The sequence below is a fragment of the Diadema antillarum genome, unplaced genomic scaffold (genome assembly GCF_040938485.1).
Source record: "Diadema antillarum isolate AM-2024a unplaced genomic scaffold, OU_Dant_1.0 scf00000054, whole genome shotgun sequence".
Taxonomy (NCBI): Eukaryota; Metazoa; Echinodermata; class Echinoidea; order Diadematoida; family Diadematidae; genus Diadema; species Diadema antillarum.
In genome coordinates this window covers 985,070-1,006,733 of record NW_027270943.1, presented here as the reverse complement: position 1 = coordinate 1,006,733, position 21,664 = coordinate 985,070, and the positions used below count along the sequence as shown (strand labels likewise).

General features: G+C 40.2%; 1 protein-coding gene across 1 annotated transcript; it reads right to left on the bottom strand.

The window, feature by feature from the left end:
• Window positions 1–653: 653 nt before the first annotated feature.
• On the bottom strand, window positions 654–21,081 carry LOC139715727 (copper homeostasis protein cutC homolog). The gene is made up of 9 exons (XM_071627277.1): window positions 20,979–21,081; window positions 15,737–15,854; window positions 11,997–12,063; window positions 11,536–11,595; window positions 9,855–10,026; window positions 2,698–2,738; window positions 1,981–2,016; window positions 1,453–1,614; window positions 654–874 (listed from the first exon to the last, which is right to left on the bottom strand). The coding sequence occupies exons 3-9, from the start codon at window positions 12,052–12,054 to the stop codon at window positions 654–656; spliced, it is 750 nt and encodes a 249-aa protein (XP_071483378.1). The 5' UTR covers window positions 12,055–12,063; window positions 15,737–15,854; window positions 20,979–21,081.
• Between the last annotated feature and the right edge of the window lie 583 nt (window positions 21,082–21,664).

The following is a 21,664-nucleotide window of genomic DNA, read 5'->3' as shown; positions in this document are numbered from 1 at the left end:
TTTGAGTCCTCACATAAAATCAAGGGGTGCAACTGTTTGTTGTTTTGTGATGCACGATCACATATACAAAGTATCCTAACTCTAAAATTTGGAAGCATATCAGAAGCATGTACATATTACATGTACTGTTTTAAGGGAAGAGATATTGTTGTAATAAGAATCTATGGTGAGAGGGTATAGGCTCATATGGGCATAAACAATGAAAGCTCCCTTTACTCTAGTTCAGATTGATTTAGGGCAGATGTATTTCATGACATGACTCACTGAATGACTGAAAGTATCTGCTCAGTTGTAGTGCACTCCAAACGATGATGTTGCAAAGGACTAACTGCATTACTGAGTGACTGACCAATCATAAACTGACTGACAGACCAACCATCTCCTGACTCCTACACAAGTCTTAAAACTTTAACTTCAGCTGCACTGATCCAAACTCCTGCATAAAGTTTTAAAAGTTATCACAAGGTAAACTTCACAGTTTCAATTGCAGTAGAGCATGGACATATGATGGAAACAATCAAGCAGAAACAAGGTAAGTCATGGATGATGGGGTGACAAAATACTTTGTTCCATTTCCCCGTAAGTGGAGAGACTAGAGAATCGAGTAGCTGGCATGGTACCCTCAAGTACAAAAATTCCCCTTCTCCATGACTTTATAATGTGTCATTTCTCCGAATGGTTCGTAATCTCCTAATCAAGTCCTCATCAGCATACTTCAGGCTGTACTCTGGGGGTCTCAACGCTGCCCCCATGGAAACACTGCTGTTCCTAAATACGGCGGGCGACTGACGGGCTGATCTCGCAGAGCAGTGAAACTCGGTGGCTCCACATCCATCAAGGATTCGCTGTAAGTTGCGTTCTGTTATTCCTCCACCTTCAGTGAATAGATGAGAAATATCAGAATTATATACACAGAGCTAACACACTACACACATGTATTGTCAAATGTATATACTGGTCTCATCTTTGTTGAATTACAAATAGGCAAACAAAAATTTTGGAAACGATGGTTCTTAAAATAAACATGACCCTCAGGTATTCCAAGTGTAAATTCCCTATATACTCCTTATTCCATATATTCCTGGCATCTTCACAGAGTGTGACATTAGACAGAATAACATTTCTTGAATCTTAGTGGCAATACAAAATACCTACAATATGACAGTGTATTGACATTAAGAATCAGCATCACTAGCAACTGTTCACCAGGTTTATGAAGAAATCCTATCATCAAGAGTTTTAACTTGACTAAGTATTTTATAAATTCCATCAACATAAAACATTAAAAAGTGTTTAATAGCAAAACAGAGTAGTCATCCTAGAGATATAGGAGGAAGGAATTTGTCTCTCTCTTTTACATCAAACATGAAAAGTAGGAAAGCCAATTTCAGCTTTATTTCTGGTTTATGAGCACCACGCTTGGGGTGAAAAAACTTGGACTGGGGTACTGACCAGGCATGACGACAATCCTCCCTGCTGATAACTCTATCAGTGTTTTGATGAGGGGTAGTCCTTCAAGGACAGTTGAGTCTTGACCGCTGGTCAGTAGCCGCTGGAAACCCAATGAGATGATGTCTTCAAGAGCACTGGCTGGATCTTGACACATGTCAAATGCTGGAGATAAAGAGAAATATTTGCCAATTCATGAGAAGCAACACTACCTTTTAATCTTTTGAAATGTGTTGCCAATTTAATGATCAGGTATAAATTGAGTGATTTGGAAGTCTTGAAATACTCAATTCTGAAAAAAACAACAACAAATGAAATAAAATAAAATGAAGTAAATGATGGTACATTACCAAAATAGGAATTAAATGAAAGATAATGAAAGATAAAGAATTTTATGAAGATTATGAAATGCCAGCAGTCTATGATACAGTATTATAAAACAGATACAGCACCAAGCCACAGAAACTAGAGCCTGGGACTTGATGGGTTAAAAGCTAAATTGAAACATGCAGAAAATATGAAAAGATTTACCTCTGTGGAATGTTGCTGGCAATGGTTGGCATTGTTCTAGGATCACAAATATAGACAAACAAACAAAACAAAGACTATGAAAAATGCAACACACACCCTGATGAAACCTCACCAAATGTACATCAGAGAACATGTAACTGTATGGATGATAAAGATTTTGTACATTGTGTAAATTGAATTAATTATGGCAATGTGAAATCTATCAAAGAATCTTTTTTTTCATGGAAATTCAATTATTAATGGCATATCCTAAGACATTTTCTGCTTGACAAGAGTAAACATTATCTCCTTTTCTATTTAATGCGGCTGTTTCCATAGACATTGAATTCTGGATAGGACTGTGACAAGACCTGTATTCCTAAAAATTATTTAAGATAAATGAAGATAGGAATACATTTGTGATAGTTTAGTGTTCTAAACATATCTTCAGTCGTAACCTTTCTACAAGGCATTTGTTTGAAATTTTCACCAAAGCACACTTTTTTGAAGGGGACAGATTTTGTAAGAATAAAACATGTATACAGAAAAATGTTTCCTCTTATTTGCATATTCATAGGAGGCCTGCCGCAATTTCTAAAATTTGACATGAGGACTAAAGATTTTGTTTGTTGATAACTCTACAGACTCAAAACTTGGAAAACACACAGGATGGGAAAAACATGAAAAGGGCTATCTCAACTTAACTTAAAGGAGTATCTTAAAGATGTACAAACTTACCCACTAGTTTTCTACATCTCTCTTTATCTACTTGTCCAGAGCTGTTAGAAAGAAAGAGAAATAGTAGCACAGTGATGTGATGGAGAAGCTACATGCAACCATAATAGACATGTATCTCTGTAAACTTAACTTGCACAAGAGCCCTATGAACAAAAAAATGACACAAGTAGAAGACAAAAATTACACAAGTAGAACACTGAAATGCCTTCTTCTGTCCTGTTCTTTTCTTCTTCTTCTTCATCTTCGTTTTAAACTTCCACCCACAAATTACTTAAGAGAACCAGCAACCACAGAACAAAACCTTGGCAGAGAACCAGAAGGATGTTGCCACAATTTTGGGAGGTATTGAGTTGTTGGTATCATGTTGTAGAGCTTGATCTCTTCTTTTCAGTGGAGTCAATTTTGACATATTTTCATCTTCTGTAACATGTTAAAAATCAAAACCGCAAGGGTAAGATTTTACCTGATATTTGGAACAATGCTTATAAATCTACCCACTTGTGATTAAAGTGTATCTGTACACAGAAATTTATTTTTCTGATATAGGTTATGGCACTGGTAATATCCCTATGAAATATAAGAGTGCAACGTTACTCACATACAGAGATATAACAATATATAAAGAGACATAGAGCAATCTCTAAAATGCCAAAAATTACATGCGCTGTAGTATCGCAAGTGTTATTTGTTTAATTTGTTTTGTTGTTTTTAACGATACCATACCATGTATGCACACAACCCAGTCATGTATGCACACGACTCTGTAATGTATCGCTATGTTCAGCAGAAGCTAACAACATGGAGACCGTGTTTGGTCAGTCACAGTAAACGTGAACCACAAATTCAGCTGATGTGTGATCAGTGTTGTTTATTGTGAACATTCAAACATTATATTGGCGACGAGCAGAGTGAGGATGAATCTTCCACAGTTTGAGCGATTTTCTGTGCACGATGAGCCGGCAACTGTTGGAAAACGATGGGCAAAGTACGTCAAAAGACTAGATAATTTGTTCACGGCATTTGCTGTTACAGATGCCAAGCAGCAACGAGCGCTTCTCCTCCACTACGCTGGGCCGGAGGTTTCAGATATTTTTGACACGTTACCTAATACAGGTGAGAACTATGAATCAGCCAAAGCAGCACTTGGAAAGCATTTCTGTCCATCAGTAAACGTTGAATACGAACGTTTTGTGTTCAGGCAGTGTAGACAAACTGAAGATGAGACTGTTGATCAGTATTGCCACAGATTACAAAAACTTGCAGTTTCATGTGAATTTGCCGACAACAATGCTGAAATTAAGTCGCAGATTATTCTTGGATGTCGGTCACAAAAGCTACGCCGACATGCATTGCGTGATACAATCTCGCTGGACAAACTCCTTAGTACAGCACGGGCATATGAGCAAGCAGATCGCCATGCTGCAGTCATGGAAGGTGCAGAAGCTACCGCTACAACCGTCCAAGCAGTCGGGACTCGTAGTCGTACTCGCCCAGTGCACCACCAGAGACAGTCACAACAACAACATGCAGCAAAGACTGAACACTGTACATGCCGCAACTGTGGAGGTGTGTTTCCACACCGGAACAAACCTTGTCCAGCCAAGGGCCAGACATGTCATGCGTGTGGTAAGCAAAATCATTTTGCTAAGTACTGTTTGACTAGTAAGAAGAACAAAGGTAACGTTGCTAAGCATGTCCAAGCTACTACCACTATCAGCAGTGATACAAACCCCCCATCCATGACTACAGACCCAGAACCTCCCAGTCATGCCAGTACAGGCCAGTATGAACACTACCAGTTTCATATCGAGGCAAAGCCACTGCCTAAACCGATTGTAACTGTACACGTCAACGACACCCCCATCAGTGCTGTCATCGATACAGGGGCATCGGTCATGATGATGTCTCAGCGGACATTCACACAGCTCAGGCCGCAGCCACCTTTGGTTGCGCATTCTATTCCTGTGTATGGATATGGCAATTCAACTCCCCTTCATGTTAAAGGTACCTTCACAGCAACGATCAGCTACAAGTCGTCATCTGCTACCACTGAAGTTTATGTTACCTCCCACGATGGTGACACGCTATTGAACTTTGCAACGGCCACTGCACTCGGTCTTGTAGAACTCGCATATGCCACATCATCAGCTTCGCCTAAGTCGGTCTATCCAGATCGTTTTACTGGCATAGGCAAACTGAACAATTATCGCTATCACATACAGGCGGACACATCAGTAACTCCTACAGCCATTCCTCATCGTCGGATCCCGTTCCACATGCGCGATAAAGTGGTACAGGAGCTTGATCGATTGTTGGAGAACGATATCATCGAGAAAGTCGAGAACTCACCAACGCCGTGGGTCTCGCCCATCACAGTCGTACCCAAGCGTAATAGCGAGGCCATTCGCATTTGCGTTGATATGAGAAATGTCAACACCGCCATCAAACGCGAACGTCACATTATTCCAACTGTTGATGATCTTATCGCAGCCCTCAATGGAGCAACAACATTCAGCACGTTAGACTTAAATTCAGGTTATCACCAAATAGAGCTTGATGAAGAGTCGCGTCAGTACACAGTCTTTTCTACACATGTTGGGCTGTTCCGGTACAAACGTCTCAATTTCGGTCTTTGTTCGGCGGCCGAGGTTTTTCAGCACGCAATACAGTCTACTTTTCAGGACCTACCAGGTGTGCTGAATATCAGTGATGACCTCCTTGTTTTCGGTCGCAGTCAATCAGAACATGACGCCCGACTTGATGCTGTCATGCAACGTCTTCGCAAGGTGAACTTGACTCTCAACCCCGCAAAGTGTGTCTTTAGCACAGATCGCGTAGTGTACTTTGGGCATGTCTTCACGGCCAATGGTATCAGCCCTGATCCGCGAAAGGTTGACGCAATCAACGCTGTCACAGAGCCACAGAACGTCTCAGAGGTGCGCAGTTTTCTAGGCATGGTGACATACTGTGCTCGTTTCATTCCAGACCTTGCGTCCATCTCTGCTCCTCTACGACAACTAACAAAGGCTGACGTGCCATGGTCTTGGGGACCATCTCAAACATCAGCCTTCAATCGCATCAAGGAACTTGTCTCCAAACATTGTACTATGGGCTATTTCAACCCAGCAAATCCCACAGAGGTTATCGTGGATGCAGGTCCCCTTGGCCTTGGGGCCATTCTCGTCCAGCATGACTCGCGAACACAGTCGGTCATCCCTATCGCACTGGCTAGTCGGTCATTGACGCCAACAGAGCAACGCTATTCGCAAACAGAAAGGGAGGCACTTGCCATAACATGGGCTGTCAGACACTTCCACATTTATCTGTACGGTGGATCATTTGTTGTTACCACAGATCACAAGCCACTGTTGGCAATGTTCAACAACGCCAATTCAAAGCCACCCATACGCATAGAACGCTGGTTATTGCGGCTCCAAGCGTACAACTTCCAGGTCCAATACCATCCTGGAAAACTGAACCCAGCTGACTATATGTCGCGTCACCCACGTATCGCCCAGAGCACAGGATCATCAGCAGAAGAAGAAATCGCTGAACAACAAGTCTCGTTCATTGCAGCACACGCGATTCCCAAGACGGTCACGTATGAGGACTTAGTATCTGCAACAAGCACAGATGATGTCCTTCAAAACTGTATTCGTGCCATCTAGAAGGACAGCTGGAGTGACCTAGCGTCTGCAGATGCGTCATTACAGTCTGAATATAGAAGCCTGCATGAAGTACGAGATCAACTCACAGTATCGGATGGCGGTAGCATGCTTCTTCGTGATCATCGTATCGTCATCCCACGCTCTCTTCGACAGCGTATCATTGACATAGCACACGAGGGCCATCAAGGCATAACCAAGACAAAGGCTCTGTTGCGTGAGAAGGTGTGGTTCCCTTCCATAGATCGTATGACTGAACACACAGTTCGCGATTGTTTGTCTTGTCAGATGAATACAGTTGAGCATGCCAAGGAACCCCTTAGAATGACTGAGCTTCCGCAACAACCTTGGACAGAAGTCAGCGTAGACTTCGCCGACCTTCCTAGCGGTGACCACATGTTAGTCGTCATTGATGATTACTCGCGTTTCGTTGAGGTAGAGATTGTTTCCTCTACTGCAGCAAGTCTGGTCATTCCGAAACTTGACCGGATCTTCTCAAGCTTTGGAGTTCCCACTGTGGTCCGTACTGATAACGGCCCACCGTTCAACGGAGCGGAATTCAGCCAGTTTGCCCACTATTTGGGGTTCAGACACAGGAAAGTTACACCGCGTTGGCCTCAAGCAAATGGTGAGGTCGAACGATTCATGAAGACACTCAAGAAAGTCTATCGCTGTGCTATCGCGGAACGCAAATGTTGGAAGCAAGAAATATACAAGTTCTTGCGTAACTATCGTGCAACACCACACTCTACTACAGGGGTCCCCCCAGCGACCCTTCTCTTCGGACGACCGCTACGCACGCGTCTTCCAGAAGCACCATCCAAACAGCATCGCACTGACCTCGATGCTTCTGTTCGCGATCGCGATGGAGACAAGAAACAACGCATGAAGAACTATGCAGACAGCCGCGGCAAGACTCAAACATCTCAAATCGCTGTTGGCGATACGGTGCTTGTTCGTAGAGATGGAATAGTTCCAAAGCACCAGTCGCCATATCTTCCGCAGCCATACAAAGTTGTGAGAAAGCGTGGATCTCGCATTACAGTTCGTTGTGCCAATCATTACATCACACGCAACTGTTCGCGTTTCAAGCTGTATAGCGGTTCAGTCCCTTCCAATCGTCATGATGATGATGATGATGACATCGAAACTGATATTGCTCCAAACGCACGTGATGTTCCATTGCCAGCAGGTCATTCACCACCTGCTGTACCACGGCGCAATCCCCGTCGCGAGCGCCGTCCTCCATTACGCTTTCGTGATTTTGTGTATTGACTTTTTGTCAAAAAGTGAAATAACGCTTACCTGATGATACAAAATTGACACTAAGAAGACAAAAGTGTATTCTACTGCTTATTCAAATTGTTTTTTTTTTCGATGATTTTGAAAGTGTCTAAGAGTGGCAGACACATAACGAGATGATTTTTAACTTTGTTTGATTTTTATGTTACACCACAATCATATTTTGTATAAATTGTGTATATGTCACGAAAATCACAATTCGGATGACATTGTGTGACCAACCATTTTTATTTTTTTGAAGTATGTTTACCAGAACATATAGTCACATTTTTTTTATTGACAGACCACATTATTGCAAAAGTTATCATTGACAGTATAATATTGAAAAAGAGTAATGTGTTTCACTGAATGGATATTAAGATGTGCATAAAGCAACTATGCAAGTTTATTTTTCTTCACACAGTTATAAAGCAACTCGGTGTTAGTCCACTTATGGTGATGATAATAACCTAACCACCTTTCACATTGCGTTTTATTATTTTTTCAGAAGGTGTACCCATACTGTGATTTTTGTTGCGTACTGTTATACATGTAGATGAAAAGTTTATTGGCAGTACAGCCATATATTATTTCTGTCAGTCACTCATATCAGAGACCAGATGTATTGTACATGCATGGATTTTCATATCTTGTGGGTTTCCATCATTATACTAGTGAATGATATATGGATTGTTATGTGCCAAACGGTTTTAAATAGTTTTCCAGTGTTCATGGTTCTTACGTTACATTTGTCAACTTGACAAAGAAATTTCATCTGTGTTTTGTAAGGTCAGTAGATTAGATGACAAATACCTGTTTTGTATGATTAAAAAAAAAAAAAAAAAAAAAAAGGGAAGGAGAAGTAGCAGAGAACTATACTATGAGTGAAAGGATAAAGGTCCCACTGTACAATTAGCTGGTGATATGTTTTATTAGAAAACATAAGCGAAAGTTAGCTGGTGATATGTTTTATTTGGAGTTTTGAAAGAAACCTGTTTATGCAGCCTTGAGTTTGCATGAGGTTGACTTTTGTATTGTGCATTGTTACTAAGATTTAAAGGAAGAAAACACAGTTCAGTGAGACTCAAGAAGTTAAAAAAAAATATATAGTTATGGTGTATGTGTATTCAAAATACATATTTGGTAATGAACACATATAAAAAGAAAAATAATGACAGGTTGGATGTTTTGATCAGCAGTTTTGGTTTATTTTTGAAAGTGTTTTGTCATTAATTACAAAGAAAAAATTATTTGGGTTTTGGTAACTAAATCTGTTGAGTACACTCTGGCAATTAAGGAGTCACAAATAATAGTCAGTTGCTCCTTAGCTAAATTCCTTTTTATAATAAGGTTTAACATTCTATCCAAGGTGAGGAGGAATGTAGTATCGCAAGTGTTATTTGTTTAATTTGTTTTGTTGTTTTTAACGATACCATACCATGTATGCACACAACCCAGTCATGTATGCACACGACTCTGTAATGTATCGCTATGTTCAGCAGAAGCTAACAACATGGAGACCGTGTTTGGTCAGTCACAGTAAACGTGAACCACAAATTCAGCTGATGTGTGATCAGTGTTGTTTATTGTGAACATTCAAACATTATATGCGCCTTGATCTAAGAGTAGTCTTCTGGCCTTATCGACTGCATTGGATTGCGTACATGTAGTTCGATAATTTTCTGTACGATCAATGTACTACGATAGTCTCAAAACACGCAAACGCACGCAAATGTCCACGTCATGTACACAGCTAGGTTGGTGCTACCGCCAGGCCACTGACCAGGCAGCCACGGCAGCCTCTACTCATGCGGATGCATTTATGGCTTAATGAGGCGATACCGATAGACAGTATTCGATATAGCTGTGTGCAGATGGAGGTGAACGAAGGAAACGTGCACACACCGATGGTCGACGCGTGGCTACTATTTTCAGATCTGGCTACTATTGCAGCATGCACTAGTGCGTGCTGCTCTATTAAAATTAATATTTCACAGTTTGGGACATTTTTTGTGATGGGATAGAATTTTCTCTAGAGTTCTTAAGACATGCTCTCACACCTCTCAAATTCAAATTTTAGGGGAGAGATTCCCTTTAAGTGAGCATTTTATTCAATGAAAATTGATTGTCTCGTTTTTATTTGTTTTTTACTGCTCAAATCTTAGAACGCGATAGCGCCCTTCTGGTTCTCATCTGACAATATCTTCTCACCTTGTTAGGACACCAAAGACAAAGCCATCAGCTCCTCGGGCCTTCAGCTCCACCATGTCTTGGATCATCACCTCAAACTCTAGATCAGAGTAGATGAAATCCCCTCCACGTGGTCTGATGAGAACAAAGACAGGAAGACCAGGGCATGTCCTCTTGATCACCTGCAGGACGCCTTCAAAGATAAATGTCATTCAGAGGTCATGCAAATTACTAGACAAAACATGGTGACATTATAAAAAACACTAAAATATGTGCTGATCATTTCTTAATACAATATCTGAAAACATAAGATACCAGAAAGATAAAAGTGATACTAGCAGCCTACCAATACCACAAAAGTGTGATAAGGCAATACTGCAATACCAAAATTTGATACCAACTCATATATCATATATATATATATATATATATATATATATATAATCTCAGTGCTGATTTATTTCATTTGCCCTGAAAAAGTTTCATTTATTGTACCATCTTCATCAAGAAATGTTTGCGTATTCTTGTGTCCTTGTTACAACTTGTATTGTGACACTGTATTGTTGTATTTCCTTGTACTTACCCGCCTAAGGGCAGGTTGCAACTTAGGAATACATATTCATATGCTTTTATGATCTACAAAGAAAGAAAGTATGTTAACAAATAAGAATATGAATTTATTTGTGGAAAAATGAGCAAAGAAAATGGGATTCCATCAGGATTCGAACCCGAGACCTCATCCCTTGCATTTATCCCCAAGTTGATTTATCCTTCAGGCTAATGTCAGGTTTAAGTGTGTGTGTGTCCCTCACACACACGCTGCTACAGCTTTTGACCACATGAGCACCGAGAATTATAAAAGGGTTTCTGGGACGAACACTGTACTAGGGCTTTCTATCACTCAGTTGGTAAAGCAGCGGGCTACCAATCTGGAGGTCTCGGGTTTGAATCCCGATGGAATACCATTTTCTTTGCTCATTTCTCCACAGTTTCCCTTTGTTTGCATAAAATATCAAGGAACATACAAGCCTCTAACTAGAACTATCACTGAAAATAGGTGATTAATAACCCTGCTCCTGCAGCTCAGACTCCTATGAAAAAGAATTGAACCAGGGTTTAATAAAAGGTTCTGTTTGTGTGTCTGTGAGTGTGTGTGTCTGTGTCTGTGTGTAGTACCTTGCGAGTACCTTGTGAGTTTGATCAGGTCTGCCGTGCTCTTTCTTGTACATCCCAAGTTTATGTAGAAATCCCCAATGTCACAAGGTTTTGGTAAAATCGTGGTTACCATGGCAACACTTCGCCTGGCAAACACAAAAATCAGGTCTTCCACATCTATACCTCAATGCCATAATGTCTACCAAATTTGATTTCAATCACTTCAAAATTGTGGAAGTAGTTCACTCCACAAGATTTTCAAGAAAATGTCATCATGTACCCTAAGTTTCATCTCAAGAGCTTCAAAACTGTAGTTCACGATGCAAGATTTGCAATGGACTGCCCGACCACACACTGATTCCTTATATCTCATACACTTCATGTATGCGTGGGTATAATAAGAGGCACGTGAGCTTCAAGATGCAACCTCCCTTTTGTGCCCTTTGATGATGCGTTTCCCCCTGCATGTAAGAATGCTTCAGGCCAAGTTTTGGTGGTATCCATGTCCAATGATTGCAGAGGAAGAATGCATGCATTCCTTGCTTACCAACACTAGGAGTGGTCCCGCCTTCAAAGAGATTGGCACAGAGTTCCACACGGTCAGCTCCTGAAATTTTATCACAATCATGACACTTTGACAATTCACATTGGTCCATGTAATTTGACAAATTCAATAAGACCACCTGACAGTGTAACATCTACAGAAATGACTTTTTGAACTCAATGGAAGCAGGCTTCATATTTACTTCTCAAACAAACAATTTTTAAATTGTTATTGGATGTTCGTTAGCAGGTCAAAACTATCCAGACATTTCTGACTGCTGTATCACTACTTTATACTGCATTGGTGTTTAGTACTATTACACCCTTTCATTATTCTGTACTAAAGTCCTTAAATATCATTATTGGTACAAAATATTCAAAAGTGCATATGGCTATACTCTATGCATTTTACTTGTGTTCTCAAGAAGGGTTAAACCGAAATTAATGAAATGACACAAAACTTACCGCCACATTGAGCAGCCAAAGCAGACTCTACAGAATCAATGCACACCTCCATGGCCATGGTAGCAGCCTACAAGTGTACAAGAAATCCAACTCTATCATGTGAAAAAGTCACTCCTTGGTCATACAAGCATCTAGATTACAGTAAATATCTAAGCTTCCTGCTAACAATGGATTACACGCTAGCTCAATTATCAGCACCTATGAGAAAAGGGTTTTAGGATTAAACACAGACTTAACTGCATTTCATTACAACATGCCATATTCATAAATCAAATGTAGAAGAAATGTATCGGAAGCAGGTATTTGTTTTTGCATGAGGGTACTCAGATTATATGTACATAATTCATTCATTATCAGGTAGAATCAACGGTGCCAGGTAAAAATGGCAGAGGTAAAAATGGCAGAGGTAAAAATGGCAGGGGTAAAAATGGCAGAGGTAAAAATGGCAGAGGTAAAAATGGCAGGGGTAAAAATGGCAGGGGTAAAAATGGCAGGGGTAAAAATGGCAGAGGTAAAAATGGCAGGGGTAAAGATGGCACAGGTAAAAATGGCAGATGTAAAAATGGCAGAGGTAAAAATGGCAGGGGTAAAATTGGCAGGGGTAAAAATGGCAGGGTTAAAAATGGCAGGGGTAAAAATGGCAGAGGCAAAAATGGCAGGGGTAAAAATGGCAGAGGTAATAATGGCAGAGGCAAAAATGGCAGAGGCAAAAATGGCAGAGGTAAAAATGGCAGGGGTAAAAATGGCAGAGGTAAAAATGGCAGGGGTAAAAATGGCAGAGGTAATAATGGCAGAGGTAAAAATGGCAGAGGTAAAAATGACAGAAGTAAAATGTCAGAAATAATGAGAGCGATTTCGTCAGATATGAACGTATGAAGAGGTTTTGAATGATAACCTAGCCAGAGCAAACTGTATTTATCGAATTATCAAATCCAAATTGCAGATTTGAAGAATATTGATAGAATTATGTTTTAAAAAGATTAGAGCACTCTCATTATTCTGAATTTGATTCAAGTGCAGTGGCGTAATCTGTCTGTGTGCAGAGAAATAATAAACCAGCTAAGAGCCTAGTAGGCCGATGAGAAATTATTTTTATTATTCAGTATTATTATTATCATTATTATTTTTATTATTATTATTATTATCATTATTAATATTATTATCATCTATCACTATAAGGGGGTTCCAACAATGCTGCAAAACCCTTAAACAGTATAATCCTACGTTGTTTCTTCCAATGAAGTTATCACACACACACACACACACGAACCCACTTTTGGTATAAACGTATATGCAGATATACATACTCTCACATACACACTCTTACACAAACGAATTCCGGTCACGTCCAGGCAAGTATATTGTCATTATTTTTCATTTTTTGAACTGCTTAGTGTAAAGAAGTGAAGGAGACATAGTCGAAGCAAATCACTAATTTTTCACCTGTTCAATATTGTTTTCTCCATCAAGTTTCGTAGGAGCCTATTTATCTCACAAGGCCTGATCACGACATAATGTAGAAGTTACAAAACGCAAAAAAAAAAACTACAGCAGATGTATCGGCAGACATAAGTAAGCTCTTGCAAAATATTATATTACATTGTTCAAGTATCACATGGCGCAAAAACAAATATCTCGAAGTTTATGAACACTTTGTGGTTACTTTACAAACTTATGCCTATTAAAACTGGAAACGAACTTTAGCAATAAATTGTTCTAATGAGAGAAAAAACCAATAGTTTGCCATGGGATTTCTTTCAATCATTGTTGAACGAATCCGCAGGCGAAAAATTGTAAATGTTTGATGCCTTTCAAACTTAGCTGTTGCTCCAAAGTCAATGTTATCAACATGGTGTTTTGCTAAAGATTGGTAGATTCAGCCACCGAAAATGACGTTGTTCCCTCGTTATACAACAACAGTAAGAAAATCCAATCAAATCCTATCCAGCGGGTAGATTGAAATCACCGCCTATGACTACCATTATGATCGCGATTCAATTTACACAGGGATCACTGAAGCTCTGCAAGACTCTCTTTACATGTGCCGCGGGGAGAAATGTAACACTGCCCTATCAAATTTCCCCCAGTGGTAACAGAAATGGTAAAAGATCCCTGTCAATTCTTCATACCTGCATGTCTGTTATCAAGCAATTTTATTTTCAGAAGTTTGCACAATTTTTAAAATACTTTATATCAACATAGTATAGGACCTACCCGATCTAAAGTAAGTTTGATATTTTACTGACAAGATACCTGTAGAGCTGTATAGTGGTTAATATGTCCATTTTCAGGTGTACCGAGGCTCATCTTTTTACTGATGTAATTGGATTGTTGACTGGCCGAGCATTTTTCAAGTTACATGAGTGTCCCATATTTCTCCCTGTGTCACATTTCTCCCCGGTCTCCCCCGTGCTTTATTTCAGGAGAAGGCACGAAAAGCGCGTATTGCGACCACTGACAACTGACAACTTTACCTCTGACATTTTTACCTCATAATTATTTACCTCTGCCATTTTTACCGCTGCCATTTTTACCTCTGCCATTTTTACCTTGCCGTTTTTACCTCCGCCATTTTGACCTCTGCCATTTTTACCCCTGTCATTTTACCCCTGCCATTTTTTACCCCTGTCATTTTTACCTCTGCCATTTTTACCTCTGCCATTTTTACCTCTGCTATTTTTACCTCTGCCATTTTAACCCCTGCCATTTTTACCCCTGCCATTTTTACCTCTGCCATTTTTACCTCTGCCATTTTTACCTCTGCCATTTTTACCTCTGCCATTTTTACCTCTGCCATTTTTACCCCTGCCATTTTTACCCCTGCCATTTTTACCCCTGCCATTTTTACCCCTGCCATTTTTACCCCTGCCATTTTTACCCCTGCCATTTTTACCCCTGCCATTTTTACCCCTGCCATTTTTACCCCTGCCATTTTTACCCCTGCCATTTTTACCCCTGCCATTTTTACCCCTGCCATTTTTACCCCTGCCATTTTTACCCCTGCCATTTTTACCCCTGCCATTTTTACCTCTGCCATTTTTACCTCTGCCATTTTTACCCCTGCCATTTTTACCCCTGCCATTTTTACCCCTGCCATTTTTACCCCTGCCATTTTTACCCCTGCCATTTTTACCCCTGCCATTTTTACCCCTGCCATTTTTACCCCTGCCATTTTTACCCCTGCCATTTTTACCCCTGCCATTTTTACCCCTGCCATTTTTACCTCTGCCATTTTTACACCGAACCGAATCAACTACCATACAATTTACAAGTTTGACACATAGAACACTGCACTAGGTAAAACAGAATTCGCTGACCACACTGGTAGACATTACATGCATTTGAACTGGCTTTAGTGAAGCGCTATCAAGGAAAAAGTTAGGCCCCATTTGAACATAGCCTTTAAAACTGAAGTTACCACAGCAATGTCCAGGTAATATCAGGGCTTCAGTCATATTATACAAAATGTAGCCACAAACTCTGTTGTTTACCTTTGCCCTTATTTCAAGCAGAAAGAAAAACACATGGCATCAATTGAAAGACAGTAATGTAAAACAGTAATGACGGCACATAAATTAATTACATTCAGCAGTCCATAGGCTTCATGTTTAGAGTTATTTAGGGGTGTAAGGGGCACTTCTTTTTTTTTTTCTTTTTTTCTTTTTTTTTGGGGGGGGCGCATATCATAAATGAAGGTTTTTTGGGTTTTTCTTTTTATGTGATTAATCATTGAAACTCACTTGTCTTCTGGGACTGAGATGACTGTTGACTTCCACACTACTGGTAGGGCCTACCTCCCAGAGTCACACCACATGGGATCCGCACTTCCTTTCCACTTGATTTTGAACACCTAGGAGCCTTAAAGGAAATTTTGGGAAAAATTCTCAAAATGATGTCTTTCAGAACCATTTTCCATGTCACAAATGAGAATTTAAAATGCAAAGAAAATTGCATTATTGGTATAAATACACTAAATTGCACAATTATTGGTTCACAATGCAGTAGTAAATAATAAATAAATAAATAAATAATAATAATAATAATAATAATAATAATAATAATAATAATGATAATAATAATAATAATAATAATAATGATAATAATAATAATAATAACAATAATAATAATAATAATTATAAATAATGTGGGAGGTGACACCACTTTATAGTTAGCAGATACATGTATTTATAGAGTGCCTTTCCATTGGATTCAAGGCACTAGGATATGTCATCCCTGGGCACCATAAGAGATAATAGGGCCTACTGTACCAGTAAACAAATTACTAGGCAGAGACTGTACAAGTCTAGTGCAATACAATGATTTCAGAATATTAGCAGGAATTTCAGTCTTTATGAATATTCAAATTCATAAATGAGTTGATGATGTCATATCCTAACAATTTTTCATATGTGTTAAAGATGAACTTCAGAAAAGTACTCATTTTTACTCCATTTTAGCTAATGCAAGTACTAAAAGCATGTTCCCATACCTGTTACCAAGATATATCAAAGTAAACATTTGTTCTTTTTTTTTTTGGGGGGGGGGTGATTTTAAGACAAGTTCGATATTCATACAGCTGAAATATGAGATTTTTGTTATTTCTGTATATGACATGAACAGAGACTCCAACCCAAAGCACCTTCTGATCTGGAGATTCTCCCGCCTAAAACCCCTAGCAAACGGGAGACTACAAGTTGATGTGTGCAAAGCACGATTCCTAGGGTTCTAGATGCTCTCTGGTGCTATCTAAGGCTTACTTTTTCAACATACGATAGCAATAAGTAGGAAATCCTTTCCAACTGGAGACACAGAGCCAGGGCGGGAGAAATTAAATCTCAACCGGGAGAACGGGAGATTTTGCAAAAATGGGTTTTCGGCGGGAGATCTCCCGTCGAAAACCGGAGAGTTGGAGTCTCTGCATGAACAACAAGGAAAAGTAGAAATTACGCGGTGCGTAACATATGTCCCCGCCGGAAGTAGCATTTAGTGGCAAAATGTACAATATAGGTAAAAAATCAAGGTCAAAAAAGTCAAAGGTCAAAATTCTGTGTAGAAGTTTTGAAGCCCTCACCTAGTGCCATCACATAAAGCAAACGGAATCGAAATCGGGTTAGAAATGGCGAAGGAGTAGCATTTTGTAGCAATGTACAATATAGGTCAAAAATCAAGGTCAAAGGTCAAAGAAGTCAAAGGTCAAAATTCTGTGTAGAAGTTTTGAAGCCCTCACCTAGTGCCATCACATAAAGCAAACGGAATCGAAATCGGGTTAGAAATGGCAAAGGAGTAGCATTTTGTAGCCAATGTACAATATAGGTAAAAAATCAAGGTCAAAGGTCAAAGCAGTCAAAGGTCAAAATTCTGTGTAGAAGTTTTGAAGCCCTCACCTAGTGCCATCACATAAAGCAAACGGAAGTGAAATTGGGTTAGAAATGGCGAAGGAGTAGCATTTTGTAGCAAAATGTACAATACAGGTAAAAAATCAAGGTCAAAGGTCAAAATTCTGTGTAGAAGTTTTGAAGCCCTCACCTAGTGCCATCACATAAAGCATAAGGAATCGAAATCGGGTTAGAAATGGCAAAGTAGTAGCATTTTGTAGCAGAATGTACAATATAGGTAAAAAAATCAAGGTCAAAGGTCAAAGAAGTCAAAGGTCAAAATTCTGTGTAGAAGTTTTGAAGCCCTCATCTAGTGCCATCACATAAAGCAAACGGAATCGAAATCGGGTTAGAAATGGCGAAGGAGTAGCATTTTGTAGCCAATGTACAATATAGGTCAAAAATCAAGGTCAACGGTCAAAGGTCAAAATTCTGTGTACATACAAGTTTTGAAGCCCTCACCTAGTGCCATCACATAAAGCAAACGGAATCGAAATCGGGTTAGAAATGGCGAAGGAGTAGCATTTTGAAGCAAAATGTAGAGCTGTAGGTCAAAGGTCAAGGTCAAAGGTCACAACTGAAATTTTGTGTAGAAGTTTCAAAGCTCCCATGTAGTGCTATCATATAAAGCAAACAGAATCAAAATTGGCTCATAAATGACAGAGAAGTAGCAAATTGAACATTTTGATCACACACGGACGCACAGACAGATGGACGGACAGACGGACACAGGGACACACACACGTACGGAGCCCGTTTCATAGTCCCCTGCTCGAACTCGTTCGGCGGGGACAAAAAATTGTAAGAGCATGACATCTCAACTTGCTGAATTGAACTGTATTCACGACTGGTCAAGATTTTTTCTTCCGAAAAAATGTGACATTTTAAAATGTCATATCTTTCTTGTTCCTTGTTTATATTTTTGTCTTTTTGCATCAATCTGTTGTGAATATTTCTTTTTTTCTTTTGGAGTTTATTAATTTTTTAGGTGGATTTCCTCTTAAACCTTTCCACCAAACACGGATTGATGAAGCACTTGGCATTCCATATACCTAGGGCAAGGGCCTAGTACATGTACAATGTACCGGTACTATAACCCCGGCGCGGGGCGCTGTAACCACAGGTTGGGGCATGGGGTTGCTGGTGCGGTTATACAGTACTACGACTACTACAAATATATACAAGCATGGTATTACCGGACACACACATTTTTGTGTACTAATGACATTCTGTACGCGCGAGACTTCGTAGATTAGCTTCACATAACTTTGTGTGGACCGAAATTGCAAAAAACGTGACATAAAAATGTAAAAACACGAAGAAATTCACATTTTACCTCAAATTTATGGTTGAGTGACCCGCACCTTGTCATAGTTAATATCTATGCATGTTTGAATCACATTTCGTGACTGAAATTATATGAAATCCCACTCACATACAGGAAAAATGCTGAAGATTCCAATAGAACCAAAAGTTCACTGATTGATAACAGGAATTTGTAGCGCTATCGTCCTCAAACGCGAATGATGCGGAACAGTTGTGCGCTAATTTGCGCCTCATTTGCCAATTTTTTCTTTGTCATCCGCTCGGTGAGAATGTGTACGGTGATTTGTGGGATGAATTGTGATTCTGGTGCAAGGACTAGGTGCGAAAGACCTCGATTATTCCATTACGAAAATCGTGTCCGGTAATACAATGCGATTTAGCACCGCGCAAAAAGACAATTTTTTTAGAGGTGTATGTTTGAAGCATATTTTCTAAAAACTGGAGCAAACAATTGACATAAGTTAGCTGAATTCATAATTTCCAGGAGTCTGTGAATAAGTGGTGTTATATTTAGCCAAAATTTCATCCTCTGAGTACGGAATTAAAAGCCACGAAAAAAAAAGCGTCCGGTAATAGGATCTATCCTACTACTGGCAATTGCTGCCGGTATGGTCTGTTCCATACAACTGAGACCCCGTTTATAGTAAGAGGCTCGGCCGCGGCCGAGCCCGCCTTCATTTTAGTGTAAACGCACAAAAGGCCTAATGCGGGGCCAAAATTGGCCGCGCATTTGGCCACGCTCTGGGGGGCATTTCATGAAGCGTTTTGGTCTAATATTTTTCTGACAAACTGTTACAAGCTACTAAAATCCTTGCATCTGATTGGCTGAGAGCAAATTTGTCGGACAACTTTGTCGGACAAAGTGCTTCATGAAATGCCCCCCTGGAGGTGGTCTCAGCCGCGAATGCGCTGCGGTCGAGCCTGGCCTCTTAATATGTCAGTGTAAACGCAAACTGGGCCAAATGCACGGCCAATTTTAGTCTGGCTTCCAGACCCTCTGCCCGTACTATTTTGCTATTAACTAGTAAGTTTAAGGTGGTTTTGTCCTGCAAACCATTTTTCCTTCGGCAAAGGCCTTTGCCTGAACGGCGACTTGGTCGCTACGGAATCCAGTCGGCAAAGGGTCTGAAAAACCAGACTAGATCAAATTGCGTTTGTTTACAAGCAGAGCGCCACTACGACAATATATTGAAAGATTTGAATTAAAGGACAAGTCCACCTTCATATACATGTGGATTGAGTGAATGCAACAATATTAGTATGTAGAACACATAGTGAAAGTTTGGGGAAAATCGAACAATCCGTTCAAAAGTTATGAATTTTTTAAGTATCTGCGCAGTCACTGCTGGATGAGAAGACTACTACAGTGTATGATGTCATATGCGTACAACGATATAAAGAAAATAAAAAGATAATTTCACAAAACTTCACTTTTTGAATAAAGTGCACATGTCTTTGACTTGTTACTGACTTATGATTAGGGTAATATTATTCCTCCTGCCTTCTGAAAGAGAGAAGTCAAGTGTTCTTTTGTTATGCGAGAAAAGTGAAAATATGTTGAATGTTCTTTATTCTTTCTTTATATCGTTGTACAAATGTGACATCACAAGCTATAGTAGTCTTCTCATCCAGCCTTGACTGACCAGAAATTTTATTATTTTTCTCAAAATACTCCAAAACGACTCATCCTTCCGGCAAACCGCGTCAGCCAGGTACATGTAAGTTTCTTTGTAGACTCTTTCGATATATTGCAAGCAAATGTGAAATGGTGCCGGACGGGTTCTCAAGCCCTTACCAGAACTTTGTTTTCACTTTAAAAAGCGCGGCCGAGCCCGGCAGTGTAAACGGACAAAATTGCGGGGCTCGGCCCCGCAATTGGAGGCTGGGCTCGGCCGCGGCTCGGCCCAGCCCCGCACTGTAAACGGGGTCTCACACTCACAGATCATTCTCAATCTCAGGCACACGTCGCACACCAGTCCAAAATTGTTATCTCCTGAATCTACAGTGAGGGACTGTTCATCACATTCCGGGCATACACAGTTTACGCAAACAATGAATATTCACAACGAAGACTGATGAAGCTAGATCTACACCTGTAAAAATTTTACCTTTGTTCTGAACAGATTCACTATGAGTATGAGACACATTTTCTAGTATGTGGGACTAGGCAGTCTCCTTCAATTAGCTGAAGATTACTTTCCCCTTTTTGCTCTAGCCAAAGCAAGCTGATCTTTCCTGCTCTGCTTCCCCTTTCCAAACTTGAAGATAGTGGAAAACTTACGGCCCATGTTGACAAATTCTCAGACAGAGCCAGCGACAGTGTAGGCTGACTGAATTTCAGGAGCAAAAAAGCATATTAGAACTAAAAAGATCCAACTACGTTTGACCGTAACTGACCAATCATGTGGCTAGGATCTGTACACACCTCCTCACTGGGCGGGTTCACTTTGATCTCCGTATGGTGGGCCAGGGGAGCAGGGAGGTGGGTGCAGTGGCGTATCTAGGGGGGGGGGGGGGGGGGGGAGGGGGGGGGGGCAAGGGGGGCACGTGCCCCGGGCGCGACTCCTTGGGGGCGCAAAAAACGAAAAAAAAAAAGCGAAGAAAAGAAGAAAAAAAAAAACGAAGAAGAAGAAAAGAAGAAGAAGAAGAAGAAGAAAAAAAAAAAACTCGCTCGGAAAGGGGGGGGGGGAGGGAGAATAGTGGGGGGGGGGGCAGAAAACCAAATCAAACAAGATAAAAACAAAACATGATGATGACGCGGACAAAATGACAATGTTTATTGTGTTCACACAAGAATTCCATATTCCGTAAGCTGAAATACAAAAATTTTCGGCGCGCTCGCTGCCCTCGCTCGCCAAATATATATAAAAAAGAAGGTAAGAACAAAACTTGATGATGACGCGGACAAAATGACAATGTCTATTGTGTTCACACAAGTCATTTAATATTTAGCAGGCAAAATGTTTC